Source organism: Bemisia tabaci, chromosome 1 (genome assembly GCF_918797505.1).
Source record: "Bemisia tabaci chromosome 1, PGI_BMITA_v3".
Classification (NCBI taxonomy): Eukaryota; Metazoa; Arthropoda; class Insecta; order Hemiptera; family Aleyrodidae; genus Bemisia; species Bemisia tabaci.
In genome coordinates, this window is record NC_092793.1 from 50,270,594 (window position 1) to 50,286,545 (window position 15,952).

The 15,952-nt window shown below is 37.7% G+C and overlaps 1 protein-coding gene across 1 annotated transcript; it reads right to left on the bottom strand.

The window, feature by feature from the left end:
* Nucleotides 1-488: 488 nt before the first annotated feature.
* Nucleotides 489-13,696, bottom strand: LOC109039503 (G1/S-specific cyclin-D2). The gene is made up of 5 exons (XM_072302505.1): nucleotides 13,038-13,696; nucleotides 11,283-11,498; nucleotides 8,805-8,967; nucleotides 7,608-7,753; nucleotides 489-4,780 (listed from the first exon to the last, which is right to left on the bottom strand). Exons 1-5 carry the CDS (start codon nucleotides 13,245-13,247, stop codon nucleotides 4,616-4,618), a joined length of 900 nt encoding a protein of 299 aa, XP_072158606.1. The 5' UTR covers nucleotides 13,248-13,696; the 3' UTR covers nucleotides 489-4,615.
* Between the last annotated feature and the right edge of the window lie 2,256 nt (nucleotides 13,697-15,952).

The window sequence follows — 15,952 nt, forward strand, 5'->3', positions numbered from 1 at the left end:
AAATTCTGAAAACTTCAAAACTCTAAATGTTATGAAGGTTCTTCAAAGATAAGACATTATTGTTTTTGGAGTTCGGAAAATCCAATTAAGCAGGTATATAAAAAGCAATTTATACTTTAATAATCGTTTTTCGAGAAGTACTGAACATATTGTCCCAAAAATGTGTACATCGAAAGCCACAGTGCGAAACTGCGCACCTCCATTTCAGCGGTTCAAAATTTCCATTCCAAATTTGCTTTATCAAAGAAACTGAAGTCAAGTTTACGGCTTAAAAATTTGAGCAGAATATTCTGCCAATAGAGAAGAAAAATAAAAAAAGTTTACAAGACTTTATGTTGACTAGTTTTCCAAAGGAAAAATAAGGTATGGGAGGAAGTCTGCGGCCCGTGGCGGCGCCGCAAATGGACACTCGTAGTTTCGCACTTTGGCCATGTGTATTCTCTATAGAAAACTAAAATAAATAAATAAAAAAAGTAGAAAAATGCAAGTCGGTGAGTGCCATTTCCACATTTATTTTTATAAATTGACATGGAATGACCCATCTCGGTTACACCTGGGGAGCTACCAATGTTAGTACAAAAACTGAGGGAAGTTTCGTTCACAATTAAGGGGAGGGTAGCAAAAGACTGTTTCTTCGAACAACCTCTTTTAAGGTTACACATGGCTTGAAAATTATTTTTACAAAGAACCGAATGGGCTGCTCGTAGAAGTAGGTAATCTATTACACAAGAAAATAGTACCTATAAGATACAAAGATGAAACTGACAGTTTAAAAATATTGATATGTAAAAAATAAAGCTCTTGGAATATTCTTGAGTAGGTAAGTACACTTATAGGCGCAAGAAAAACATAAAGATTCAGAGTGTTTATCGTTCATGATTGATAAGAATTCATTATTTACAGTATTTACAAGTAAAAATATAAGTCAAAGGAAACACAGAGCTCAAGACTAAGTTTCAAAAACAATAGCTGAGAAAGATATAACCAGTACAGAATGAGTAAGTAACTAAAGAAAAAAACAGATGCTGACTCCATGAATGACCCTCTGATCTTTTAATTGTCAGAAACCTCATTTCCATAACAGAATTCTCCTATGGGTTGCTCAAAGGTAATGCTGCTAGCCTCCATACACAGGAAAACAGGTATGGACAGAGCAGCTGCAGCAGGGCATCATGAGGAGAAAAGTCTTCGAGTCGTAATACAATAGCCAAACTTTCTCTTACCAACACATTGACAGAGCTCACAAATTATGATTTGGACTGTCTCTGATCAAACATTGACAGAGCTCCTGTACACAAGCCATCCTCACAGACTTGAGACGCACAAGTCAGACGAGCCAGTTCAATGACCATACCACTTTTTTACTACGATAACTGGCTTCTGAGAGGTTCCATTTATTGAGATTGGGGCAAAGAATTGATATTGGGGTTATACCTCATTGGACCTCTCTTTCTCGAACTCGTAGGACGACAAATTGCCGTTGAAAATAGGCTGGTGCGGGTGGTTTAGATTGCCGATCGCCCCGAATAACACACATAAATTGTAGGTGCAAAAAAACAAAATTTTACTAAATCGAAATCTTTCTTGTGGACTAATCATTAAACTACTGTTTCAATAAAAAGGATGCTTTTTTGTTTCCGCCTCATGTCAAATCTGTTTAGGTTCTTTTTTTCAATTTTGTAAAAATTGGAATATATTTTTTCACAAAACTACTGAAAATATAATAATAGCAAGGATAACAAAGAGAGGCATCAGTGAATGCTGCCCTAATTGGAAATAGGCATTCAGTAAGATGGGGTCCATCAAGTTTATGTGCCAAAAAACAGAAAAAATAATCTTCCCACGCTTGACCTATCTCTTTCTTGGAACTTTTAAAGTTTCAATACCTAAACATGCCTAGATCCAGCATTTTCTGACCACATATTGTCTGCAAATGACAGTGGATGCCCATACAATTCACGATTCCCGGTCACTTAATTGTGTTTCCATCACACTTAATTATCGCCAACCTTGGGCTCCATATCAAAATGTGCTGTTCTGTTTCAAGAGGACCGATTTGGATTAAGTTTCACATGCTTTAAGGGGATAACAGTAGGTACCTGACTGATGGCAAAAATTATCTGATGATTCATGAGATAACAACTAGTACGTACCTTATACTTTTTCTTCAGCCCCCTAAGTAAGAGGCTAGAAAACATTCGAATTCAACTTATTGGAACGCACTGGGATTTACAAGAATAGGTACGCTGTATTGAACACAACCGTGGAAAGCTTAGACAACAAATTGCGGAGAAAATTTTATGAAAACGTAAGGAAAACAGTATGGTCACCTCAAACACCTCATCTCATGCCACAAATGGCCAAAATTAAAACGCCGGTGTCATGGGGTTGTAGCTTGATTTCTGTATTGCCTTGAAAGTTAGTATTCCTAAGGTCAGTTCAAGCAATGCCAAAAGCATTTTCATGCTTAAAGAAGCTCAAAAAAGCTTTTTGGCTTAAAAATAATGCTTAAAATTGTATTGGTAAAAATAATGTTCCTTGTTGACCTGAAGCTCATGACATCACATGAAGCTAAAGGCCATGGTTTCGATTATCGTGGATCCAATGTAACATGGCCACCATATGACCCGCGCCTGCGCTACGTGATACTCTCATTTGATCCTCAGAGCTTGTATGATTTTAAAGAGTCGCAAGCACTGTCAGGAAACATAACCTCTTGTTACGAATGGGACTAGAAAAAGAATTAACAAATGCAGACGAACAGATAAACAGTGGTAAATTCTTCATGTAAAATCACAACATCTATTGGCCCAATATATTTTTGTTTGAAATGGAGTTGGATTTTCAGGGATTTGAGGGTCATTTTCTCAGCTACAATTTGATTACATGAAACACTGGAAAATGCAGGTACCCAATTTTTTACTTAATTTCTGGTAATTCTGATCATTGTGCAACATGCTCATTAATTATCATTAATGAGCAGGCGGTCAGAGAGATCGAGAGCCAAGCAGAGCTTAGAGAGAGAAATGCATATTGATTAAATTAACAGTGAAAATCGGGGTAAGTAACAGTTCTTGAGAAGTCAAAGAAAACACTAAATGGAAAGGCTAATGCCGAAAATGAAGCTAAAAACTTTCTGCATCCTTGACCGAAACCAAAGTCTTGTTAGGCGCCAGAGATTTCATTTTAGAATTCTTCCCTTCTACATAGTTACAGAAATCAGGTCATACGTTGCCCAAATTTGTAAGGAGACTGTTTAAACAATGCAAAATCCTGGAATTTTCTTATCTGACTGACACTTTTTGTGCACTTTGGCCCCTAAAATTAGTGGAACACTCATTTTAGGTGCAATAGGTATTCCTTTCAGAGGACAACTTTTAACTGACTGTTCAAGGATCCCATGTTTTTCCAAACACCGGGGCCCTTGACGTTAAATGTTTCAATGTTCAATATAAAATTAATGTGTCTATAATAATAAAAAATTCACTGGAGTTATATTCTCTTGAAAAATGATGGAATCATTCAAGAGCTAAAAATAACTACTGTGCGAAATGCTGGAAAAATTTGCAGATACCATAACGACTGGACATGGAAAGAAAGAATTGAGAAAAGCTACTGTCATTTGAGAGGGATTTAACAAGAAAGATTGGTACAGAAACTTAAGACTCTCTAACAATATTATTTACAAATTAGAGCAAAAGTAACTTACCAAATACATACAATTGGTAAAAATAAAAAGGAAAGGTAACCGACTACAGTGAAGAGAGGAATGGAGGGTTGCACAATTCCTTGAGGAGAGCCAGCCTGCCATAAGAAAAATTTGGCAACACATAGATGCGTTGAGGTTAGGACTGGCACTACAAAGGCAAAGAGGTTTTTAAAATAAATTGCTGGGGAAAGCTTAGGGGGGGACCCTCCTCATCCTGGGAGAAACACCCCTGTTTCCTGCTGCATGTTCACACTAACACGAGGGTGCCATCAACCAATCAGTATCTAATTTTTCCCCCAACTGCCCTACCCTGAAACTAGAACACTAATATTTTTTAAAACATTTAAACTACAATAAGGCAAATTAGCGAATATTTCGGGTTTTGTATAAACCAAAACCAAAATCAGGTACTAGGAACTCAGACATAAAAATAACTGCACAAATCTTTTTTTTTAAATTAAAAAATGGGATTAAACGTTCTTCAACTTAATACTGCTATGCTACTTTGCATTTGTTTGAAGGCTAGGCTGACCTGCCATTGGAGGTCATAGATCATGGAAAAAATTGTTATATGAAAGAATAGATTAAAAGCAAGTTGAATTTAAGCTGGTAAAAGTCAAATCTGGTAAAGTAAATCTGGTAGGAATACATCTTCCCATAGAGATCTGAAATGCCTCGTTTCACCAAGGGTCATGAATGAAACTCGCAACAATGCATACAGGCTGAAATAAAGCGCACCGAGTTGATGTCGCCCACATTTCCTCAAAATGTGATGTTACAACTGTAGGTAAAAACATCTGGGAAGAAAATGGGGAATTATTCAATTTAAATAAAAAAAGTGACCGATTGAATCTCTAGCAATAGCATGCTGTGTAACAGTCGAAGTACAAGGAGCATGAAAGTTTGTTAGAAATTCAAATGGCTGACATCAGCAACATCAGGAGGAGTGGCAGGAAAAGTGGTCAAATCTGGAGACTTCTCCTCAGGGTTCTGACATTTCATTGCAACATAATTTGATATTGAAGCCGCAACCATACTTTGGACTGCATCTGTACAATTTTGAATGATATTCTGTAACAAGAAATCGAAAAACATGTTTGTTAAAAGGAAGAAAACGAAACAGAAGGAGCAAAATAAGAAATCCTCGACCATGTGGAGACGCACTGTTAGAGACAAAAAAATGCAGCCCTAGTTATTAGATTGTATGCTGAATTCACCTTGAGCATTGTTAAAATCTACTGAAATTCTCCACCAGTGATTAGTGTTCAATGATCCACCACCACCATCCTGTTTGAAAAATTATTCCGCTGATAAGCAAGCTTCTGGGCCTTGCTAAATACTTGGGTAACCCTGGAAAAATCGACTTCCGCATTTTTATTCGGTCTGATCTGAAATAAGTTCTAGTATAAGTACCGACCCTAAACCTGAATTTCAGTGAAAATGAATACTATTTAGGGATCACTACTCCCCCCCCCCCCCCCTTTATAATTTTTTGTCTTGTATTCCGTGAGTGGACTCGGAAACATTTTCCTGTCATAACAAAGTGCTGATGCGAAAGGAGTGTCAGACTTGGCCTGGACTTTCTTCAAAGGAACGTGCTTCACAAGACTCATTCAGTTCTGACCTCCTACCACTAAGGGCCCGCACAGGCCCCCTCCCTACTTAGTGCAATGTAAAACTATTAAAGTTAAAGAGTTTTTACAGTTTAAAATTTTTTCCTATGGGTGCAATTACCAAATTTTTTGTGTTCCTGTTTTAACACGCCATGTTACATATGCCCCCCGCCTCTTCTCCTCTGGGAGAAACAAAATGTATTAAAATACTAACCGTTCTGGCTGCGCTTCGCTCATCAGTCATGGCTAGCCAAGGGGCTGTGCCCCCTGGACCTCCGGTCACTCGCTGCGCAAGTGACATTCGGCTCACTCTAAGTGGTTGGACATTTGATCACTGTGATGTATACATTTTGGAGACTCTTAGGATAAAAATGATTTTATCACAGAACTTTGTTACCAGAGCATGCCAATATTAGGTCATTAATAAATATATAGAGATGAAGTAATGATAGGGATCGGTCATATTTTCAAAAGCGCATCTGACTGGGGCATCAGTCCTATTGCATGGAAGAGAGTGACAACCATGGATCTCCATCTGCGGTTTAACTTGCTGAAGTAGCAAAAGTTCATCTTTACTTCTTATAAAGATTATAGGTGGGGTAAGGGTCTAAAAACTGCTCAACAATAGTGTAGTTCGAGTCGAATCTCTATGAGCCCACTTGTGTTCTTTCCTTATAGTTTCATTGCATATAAATCTCTCTGATGTTATGGTTTTATTCTCTCAGATTGCATAAGTAATTATATTCTCATTTTATTTCCTTTCCCTTCCATTTTTTTTCAAAATAGCTTTCCTGAGAATACATTTGATGCTTCTAATGGAACCAATTTTTTTTAATAACATCCCCGGCTAAATCGTGGGTTTTCCAGGAGGGTAATTTCTCTTCCCTTCCAGACTCTACTGTTGACAGATAAGTTGTTTTTCCAGCACTTTTCCCAGTTCAAACACATGTAAAATATTCACATTTATCACAAAATCTGGCAACCCTTTCGGACTCGAATTAAAGGTGGAATGAAGAGGAATCCTTCAAAGTTTATATTAATGACAAGAATAATCACATCCATTTTGAAAAAAAAAAAAAAAAAAAAAACCTCATTAAACTCGATACTTGCTGTACACGACGCCTTCCGTGAAGCCCTTGAACTATATTAACACCAACTTTCAGGCACTTCGGCAAAATATAATGCCCCTCCTCTTGATTTTTCCATTCAAATCTTTGAAAATCATAAAATTAATGGAAATGAAGCTCCGCCAATGTGAAAATATTGTAGAATCTTGTATGATCTGTTTAGGATCTTATAAAAGTTAGATTGATACATCTAGAAACGAATTTTCAGGGCAATGAAATCATGTTCAGTATTTACCCTCTCATTTTCTCCACATTTTCTCAAATGGGATGAAATCTGCTGCAGAATTGAGACGCCTTCCTTTTACAAAAAAAGAAAGGAACGCTAATTTAACCTTCAAAAAAATACAATTATACTGATATAAAATATTTGATTAGGTTGATCGACGCATGTAAGCATCAAGTTTCAAGTCGATAGCATCATATTTAACCCCCACTACTACTTCATTTACATGTAGATCGCACATTAGTTTTTACGCAGAGGCCAAACACTTAAAGGATCTAATGAGCTTTCAATTCGAAAAAAATCGAAATAGTGACTCCAACCAATAACAGTGTGTGCTAAAAATGGAAAATTTGTATTTCTCATTCTCGAATCAATGGAAGATGATTTTAGCACAAACAGCAAGGCAGATTGATGCAAATTTCAGTCAGTGATGATAGAAACATATGGCTGTGATGTTTAATTATGATAAAATTCATAATAGAAAATTAGTTGCTCTTCAATAGGATTTTCACTGTTGGTGAACAGTCAGTTGCATTGTTTTTGGTATTTTACATCTCTCACCTGACATTTACATCCACCAAATTTACAGCTTACAGCACCTTGGATCGAGAAAATTGTTATTTTGAAGTTTAATTCTGAACAAAAAAGGTGTCCCCTTGTAACTCGGAGACCATTCCTTTATTAATCTTAACATTTATTCTCGGTTTTGTATCATTTCAAGAGTCGATTTAAACCTTGGTTCTTAGGTCGAATCGACTGCTTAAAATAGGCAAGAAAAAAAAGAGGCTCCTCTTTTGGGAAGTTCTTCCCTAACATTGACAATCCGGCTAGTTTTGCCACGCATTCATTGGAAACAACAAATTGAGGATGAGAGTCTAAAAAACTATTCTGAGAGAGAGAAAGGTGGTGAAAATATGTAAAAACAGTCAATTCACCTTGTTTATGCCTGTGATTTGAGAAAACCTATCATTCAAAGCAGTCATAGTCCACGCTCTCCGTCGGAGCCAATCTAGTCCATCTAACGCAGCTGTAATACACCCAATGGCAATCACGCAAGGAGAGAATACACTAAATTTAAAATCTGAAACACAAGAACAAATTGATTTAAATCTTGAGTGAAAAAAAATTGGAATTTAATAAAATGTTACAAATCTGAGTTGCAATCGACAGGCAAAAAAATAAGAAACAGAGAGACATTATACTTCCTTCCAAAAACATTTTATGGTGCTTCAAGATCTGTTACTGTGAGGTACCGTTAAGAAATAGGAGGTGGAGCTGATTCTTAAAAATATCTCTGTTTCCAGTTGCAACTCATGGAATATACTCGGAGTCCCCGTTTTTAGGTTCGTTATAAAGCTAAAATTAAGTTCAGCTGCAACTCTACATTACCGTCCAAAGGTTAAGTTCACAATAAAAGGAGCTTTTTTTTATTTTGTCTTTATTTATTTCATTATTACTTTTTTTTTATTTTTTGCGAAAGCCAGTGCATTAAAATTATGATAGGTTAGGTTACGTTGGAATGACTGCTTCGCTGGAATTAAGTATTCATTTTCATTCATTTAAAAATTAATTTTTATTCAATGCTGGAATTTTTTTTCACTCATTGCCGAGGAGTTAAAACAGCTGACAGGTTGTCTGGGAACAGAGCCATTTACACTTAAGATTTTCGAACCTACAAGTACGATTATGATTCTGGTTCCTGTTCCGAGATGATTGAAAATTTTGGTTCTCATTCTCATCCTGGTGCCTTCATGACAGCTTCTGTTTCCATAAAGCAATTTTCAGGATGGCAAGAACTGGTATTTTAGAGATGCACATGGTGTCTCAAAATTTCCTTCCACCCCCTCTAAATAATAAAGTATGTGAGAGTTGATGATTTTGTATACTTCCAATAAAATTCAGTATAAAACTGACATTTTACATTTAACAGTTCCTGGCCGTGGGATAAAAGGCCATTTTTCAAACTGAAACCTACTCGCTCATATTGAATGGGACAGGAGCAAACTTGACAGCCTCCATGCCAACTATTAACTCTTTCCAAAACTCTGGCTTCGGGCATTTGGTACGCATACATATATTTTTTAAGCAAATTAAGTAACAATAAGTATAAAGCATAATTTTTAGGGGCTTACCTCTGACACACATTGCAATAAGAAAATGGGCATGTTTCTGAACTTTGGAATAGTCGTACAGTAAATCTTTGTCTATTCGTCTGACTAAATAATATATGAAATCATGAGGCAAAACAGCAGCCATATCCCATTTCAGCTTAGACAGGACCAAAGATTCCCATAGCTAAAACAAAAAAACATCAGAACCTTTTTAATATGATTAAAAGAACCTGTTAACATTGGTTTCAAAATTTCTGTCTCATTAAAAATGAGTTAATTTACAGCAATAAGCAGAGAACAAACGAAACAAGGAATGCAGATAGCAAAGAAAAGAAAGAAAAAATCCAATGGATGGGATGGTGGGATCCATTCTTGTGAATGGATATGAGTGTTGGCGTCTTGACCACCACAGTTCTTTTTCTAAAGAACAGGAAAAAGGGAAAGAAAAGATCAGAATGTTTACTTTTCGAGGAAAAGAGTAAGAGGTTATCATGTCTTGTGCGAGTCTTTGCTTTATTATTTACATCAATCATATCATCAAAGGTAATGCAAAAATCCCTTCCACTCCCTCTAACTTTATACCTCATCAAGGTAAATATTTGAAAAATGGGGGACGTTTCTACGTCAAATAGAGTAACTTTTTGGCTCCCCTTTACTTTTCAGGAGAGGCTAAAATCATTTTTAGATTGCGATACAAAGGTTGAGGGGCTAGCATCTCTAGCGGATTCAGCATATTTTTGTAACAAAAAAGGCACAAGCACCAGAAGTCAGCCATCAGCCATCTGCAGTTGCAAGCTTTTCCCTAAACAGTCAGTGGTCAAGTCTATTCTGCTAAGCACTGTCGTTGATGGACTGAAGTTGTGCCCACCTCGTCCAAGGGTCCACACATTAACTAGTGAATTTTTAGCTCCTTCCATGTTCGCAATTGCTGCTCTTGCTCACTGTTTTCTGTCATTACATTTTTGCTCTTCAAAATGCATAAATAGTGCAAAGATCTTCCTGTCACTTTCTTGCCCCCATCAAATGTTTGCTTCAGAAAAAAGAAAAGTTACTCATTTTTTTTTTTCACTTTGCAGTGAGACTTATTTTTCTGTCGAAGCTACTATTTTGCTTCCTCTTTAGTGAGTGTTGTAAATGGCGCAAAAATGTCCCATTGGGCATGATAACTATTGACTAATCAAAAGAGCGATGAACATTGAGATATTAATCAAAATTCTTCGTTTTTTAAGAGTGACATTGGAAAAAGTAGTGTGGAAGTTGAGGAAAAACACTTTATTCATAGTTATCATTGCCGCAAGGGTTGAAAAGTAACCAGTCACTTTGCTAATGTCTTCTAAAAAGGACTTCAAAAATGAGCTGTGACTTTCTGAGATAAAACATTCATTTGTTAGTAAGCACTGCAAATATTCAAAATTTTCAAGGATTATCTTGAGATTCTCTGGCTGCTCCTAGAATTTGAGAAGGAAAGTACCGAAACTTTTGATGAAATTAAAATAAAAATATTGCATTAATAATAAAAAAATCCAAGAACTGAAGAAGTAGATCCGTTTGCAATTGCTGCTTGTAATTTTTACAATTACTACCTCCTCATGGAATCGAGGTTTAATTTGATTTTTTGGTAACTTTTGGATTGATGCCCTTTTTGCTAAATATGTAAAAAGTGAATGGACAAGTCAAGGAAAAGAAGAAACTCTTGAATTTTGATTCTGTTGAAATCAGCAAATTAATTTAGAAGATTAGTGGATTTGATTCACTGACTATCTGTGAATACTAGAGAAGGATCTGATTCCGGTACGCAAAGAAAAAATGAGCTGAGACTTTCCGAAATGAAATGTTCATTAGTAAATACTGCAAATATTTAAGTTAGCAAGAGAATACTGAGATAAGCTAAAATCCGGCCGCCCATCCTACACAAGAACAGCAACACGGGTGGGACCACTTAGCAAGGAGGTTGCATCTGTGAGGCATCGGCGTTCCTCCTTTGTTTCTGTGAGGACTAAGGTCTTTGTCAACAGTATTTTAACGCGGATGAGAACAGCAGGATACTAGAAATTAATTTGACTTAGAGAGTAAGCCTAAAACTGGACGTATTTTAATCAAAGGGTACTGTGTCCACTCTGACTTGAGCCGTATCATGCATGTTTACTTATAGATTTCAGGGCTCATGTCACAAATGGATCAAGTTCATTTTGATTTCAGTATGTCCAACTGGAGTGGATGGGGAGAGAATGGTGCTAAGTAAATTTTGAACACAGTTTTCTTGGTTTGAGAGAGAGAGTAGAGATACACCCTTTTTGCTCAGCATGGCAGTGAAGAAGGGTTTCCTACATTCTGGCCTCTTGAGCCTTACAGGATCATATGATCATGAAAATTTTAGGATACGCTCCCTGGGATATGTGAATGCTAAATCACTGAGTGTCAAAAAAAGAGCGTAAGATGCAATAAGCCCTTCTGCAGGCAAACTATTCAATTGATATGATTTCATTCACTTGGTCTTACCTGCAAGTCGTGGAGACTAAAACTTGAATCTGTAGCAGCTACTAACACATTACTTTGAAGTATAATTGTTTCTTTAAGTTTGGAACTAACTAAGAGACAGGCAGTGCCTAATAATTGTAACTGAGTTTTCTTAACAGCTATTGTACATAAGAACCTATCCATGTAGTTCATTGCCAGCGCAAACACCTCTTCTTGACATTGCTGCTCTTCACAAACCTGAGAAAAGAGAAAAACGACCTCATTTAAAGTCAACTTAGTTGCATCAAAATGAAATGTTGGTTTGATTGAAAATTCATTCCAACATTTGATAAATTTAAAACTTTGATGCAAAAAACTTTTGCATTCTTGTTAGCGTTAAAATTAAAGACAGAGAATTCCAAAATTCCTGTTTATCTAGATAATCTGTATTCTCTATTGTTAATTTGCTTCTTGGTAAGTTGGTGGAATTAATGTAATTTGATTCAATTCACTTACGTAATTTAATTCATTTGACTCGAATTGAAAATTTTTTTGAGTTTCTTGGCTTTGCTTTCTGCGCAAAATGGTGTGGATCCAGCACCATTTCTCCATCTTGTTATATACATATATTTATACATATAAACTAGTAATTTACAGTTGTTAGCTTAACTATCTTAACCAAAGCTGAGCTGGTGTATGGTCTTTGAGCGAAAATGGTCCAGCCATTTAAATTTTAGGCTGTGGGTCAGTGGTGTTAGGGGGGCTAAGCCACAGTAAGTCGCAGGCAGCAAACTTTTAGGCACACTATTCGTTGATCATAGTTTGCAAAAATATGAATGCACTGTCCCACAGTAGGTCACTGAGGGCCAGTTCTATCACCTCTGGTCAAATCTGCTTGCTACCTAACCAAAGGATAAGCGTTTATCCTCTTGTCAAATGAAATGCCATTTTATCACCTCTTGTCAAATAAAAACTGGTTTTATCACCTCTTGTCAATCACATGTATCCTATGGTTACTTACTTAAAATTGTACTATGGTTTTGAAAAACTTAGTGATAAAATGCTGTCAAATAAGGCTGGATTACCTTTAAAACTTCAATTTACGAACTACATGAAAAAATCAGTAGCGAATAAGTAGGCGAATAACTGCCAGATGCAGTTATCAATATTTCAGAGGAATAGAAGAAAAACACAGAGCTGATGAAGGAACGTTTGCTGTGGACTGCAATATTAACCAAACAGAGGCCAGGATTTAAATTAATCCTCTGGTTAAGGCATTTGGCAGGAGGTCAGATACCTATCAGATATTTGCCACTTCTTCACTCTGTCAAGCTGAATTTAACCAGGAGTTTATGTTAACAAAAAGTCATAAAACACTACTTTCACATTTATCCTCGGGTCAAATGTAGCAGCAGTTTGAGCAGAGGTGATAAAACCGACCCTGAAAGTATTGCGACCAGCTTCTGTCACACAGCGGGTGACAGAAATAAAGTTCATGGACAAACTGTTCTTAAATCCTGATTTAATTTAAAAATTGTTTACTGTTAACAAGGCCACCCTAAAATTACCGCTTAGTTTATGCTTTGCCTTCAGAAAATCAGATCAGTTCTTCGACATGTTAATTTGGAACAATTAAAGGAACATTCTTATAGCCTTGCCATTTGTGGTGCAGGTACGCCTAATGCAACCACTGGCAATGTGTTGTGACTGGGGATACAGGATTCTATTTACCTAGTTCAATCCATCATAACAAACTTACTCCTTGCAATAAAAGGCAAGATAGATAATGATCCTTACCTCCCACATCCATTCTGCGACAAGTTCCCTCATTTTTGGAGTGATCTCACGTTGAATGGTGACAAAGTAATTCTTAATTGAAGATTGGGCATCATCTCTGAGCAGGTTCTCCAGGACCCTGTCGTCATTTATCAAAATAGGATCAATGTAAGCTTTCACCTCGTCTGGGATAACTCCATTTTCACAGCAAAGTAAGTCCATAGAGGACATTATTGAGAACAAGGGAACAGATTGAGTGACTGATATATGTTGAGAATGTCATACATCAAGCGTTGTGGGTAAACCACGTAAGAAACGCGACGATAGATTTTTCACGCACTTCTAATCACTGAAGACACTGAGGATTCTAGATGCCTGAGAAAAGGGACGACGAAACAACTGATATAATAAGTGAGACAAAATCTCACGATCGGCGCAGGAATGCATTGTCAAGAGCTGACCAGGTAAGGTACATAGTAACAGATATGGGAGCAGAAAACTTTGCTATGCTGGAAAATCGCAGAAATCAATCCAAATCACATATGTGTCCAAAATTGGAGTTGGACACAACACAAGGCACAAAAGAGAAGAACGAAATTGACGGCTTGAGGTTTGACTGACGGCAACCCGACCAATACCAATTCTCTGGCTAAACACTACTAAACATTCCTGGCCATTGTTTGAGGTTAAATGGTCGGTCGGAGCCAAAGAAAAACAAGGAGGTGTTTGCATTTTGAGGATTGTTTACCGCGTGACGTAGGTCGGTACAGCATGGCCAGCAAAATCTGGAATTCAAAGTCTGAAAGACGGACCAGAACGTCCCATTTTTTTGCTCAATTCAACTCATGATATGATTTCAAACACTTTATATAAAATGAATTTTTTCCATATACCACACAAATTCCAAGAAAATCGATGATAAAAGTCGTCCGTACCGACCTACGTCATCAAAAGAATCCAAGATACCGAAATACTAACACCTCTTTCTTTTCTCAGGGTCAGGCTGCACGGACATGATAGAGGGTGAACTTTAAATAACTGACTTTTTTACATAAGAAGCTCTGGGCGAGGAATTTGTAGCTGATTTGCCAGGCAATTTTGATCAACTGAGACAAATTGGTACGATAGAATCCCATTTTAAAAGAGGGTGAAAATTATTTAATGCATGTCAAAATGTTTCCCTCCGCAGAATTAATTGTTGCCAGATGTTGCTGAAAGATCAGATTTCTCTATTTAAAACCATGTACAATACCTACATTTTATTGTACAATTTGGCAACCTTGCCGCAGCTAATACTAACACACTCTCACACGATTACTCGAATGACCAGGAGTGCTAAGTAGGAACAAAGTAGAAATTGCGGCGACCCTAGTCCTCCAAGGCCTCCAAGGCTATTTACTTTTTGCACTTTTGCAGGCGAAGACCCTCGAGAGAGCAGGCGAGCAGGGCGACTGGGCGAGGCAGAGAGAATGGAAGGTAAAAGGTCCGATTTTGATGTGAATCAAATTTATTTGAATAGCTCAGACAAATCCGACATTATCCGATGGTCGCTGAGAGTCGTTGCTGAATTTTGCGCGTCACGCGCAAAATTCAGGCATCGGGCCGATGGCTTCCACATTTTAGCGTTAAAACGGGCCCAGAGAGTATGGAAGGTTCCATAATCCATACTCTCTAGACGGGCCTCTAACCATACTCTCTGGGCGAGTCAGAGAGTATGAATAGGCCCAGAAAGTATAAAGGGTGATCCGAAAGTACATTCCACCCCCTCTGACCTTTTACCTAATTGAGGTAAAGATTTGCAACTTGGGGGTGTTCTTCGGTCAAAGGGAGCTACTTTTTAGCCCCCCCCCCCCCCTAACATTTTTAGGGGCCCTCTTGAGGCGGCAACGGACCCCAACTTTTTTTTCAATTGGGAAGACCCCCTTTGTGATATACCTCGCGCAAATCCGAAGTCAATATCTCAAACAGTTTCAAAATGGCTGCCGGTTAATGTTCAACATGGCCGAAAATTGGCACCTCGGTTTTTTGTCGCTGGATTTGCGCGTAAATCGGTATCTAAGGGGTATTTTGACACTAGAAAAACGATTTAATGTAGATTTTTAAGAAACCCAAAATATCCAAAATGGTCGCCAATTGAATTTCAAAATTGCCGAATTTTTTTTTTTTTTTTTTTTTTTTTTTTTTTTTTTTTTTTTTTTAGAAGTTTGATTTCAAATTTGTTAATCTTATGTCAAAATACCTCAAGTCCCAAGTTTCAGCAAATGCAGGTGTCCCTTTGACGAGCCGCATCTGCCCAATGAGTGTGAGAGAGAGAGACGACAAGCCAGCGTATCGACGAATCCAAGTTGAGCCTTTCTCCCCGTTTACGGCCGTTCTTTCCCGGGATTACGGTCGAAAAGCACTTCGGTGCTTTTGCCGGCAACGGAATTCCCCAGTGCACTACCACACCGGACCAAATAACGAGGCCCAGCCTGTATTTTTGCGAGTGTGTGTGTGCGCGCCAGCTGCATCAGCAAAAAACCGAGCTGGCAATCTTCGGCCATTTTGAACTTCGATCAGCTACCATTTTGACGATTTTTTGAGGTATAAGCCATTAAACCTGCAAAAATTATAATTCAAAAAATAATTTTTTTTTTTTTTTTTTTTAAATCTGACGTCAAATTCGTTTTTATCGTGTCAAAATACCTTTGGATACCCAATTTCGCGCAAATCCAATGACAAACAACCGGTGTCAATTTTCGGCCATCTTGAAATTTCACTGGGCGATATTTTGAAACGGTTTGAGATATTGACTTCAGGTCGGCGCGAGAAGTTTTCTTTTATATGCTCTTTCGAACGAGGTATCACAAAGGGGGTCTTCTCATAGGCGTAGCTAGGGGGGTCCTGGGGGGGGGGGGGGCTGGCCCCCCTCCCCAGAAAAACGGGATCCTTCATTC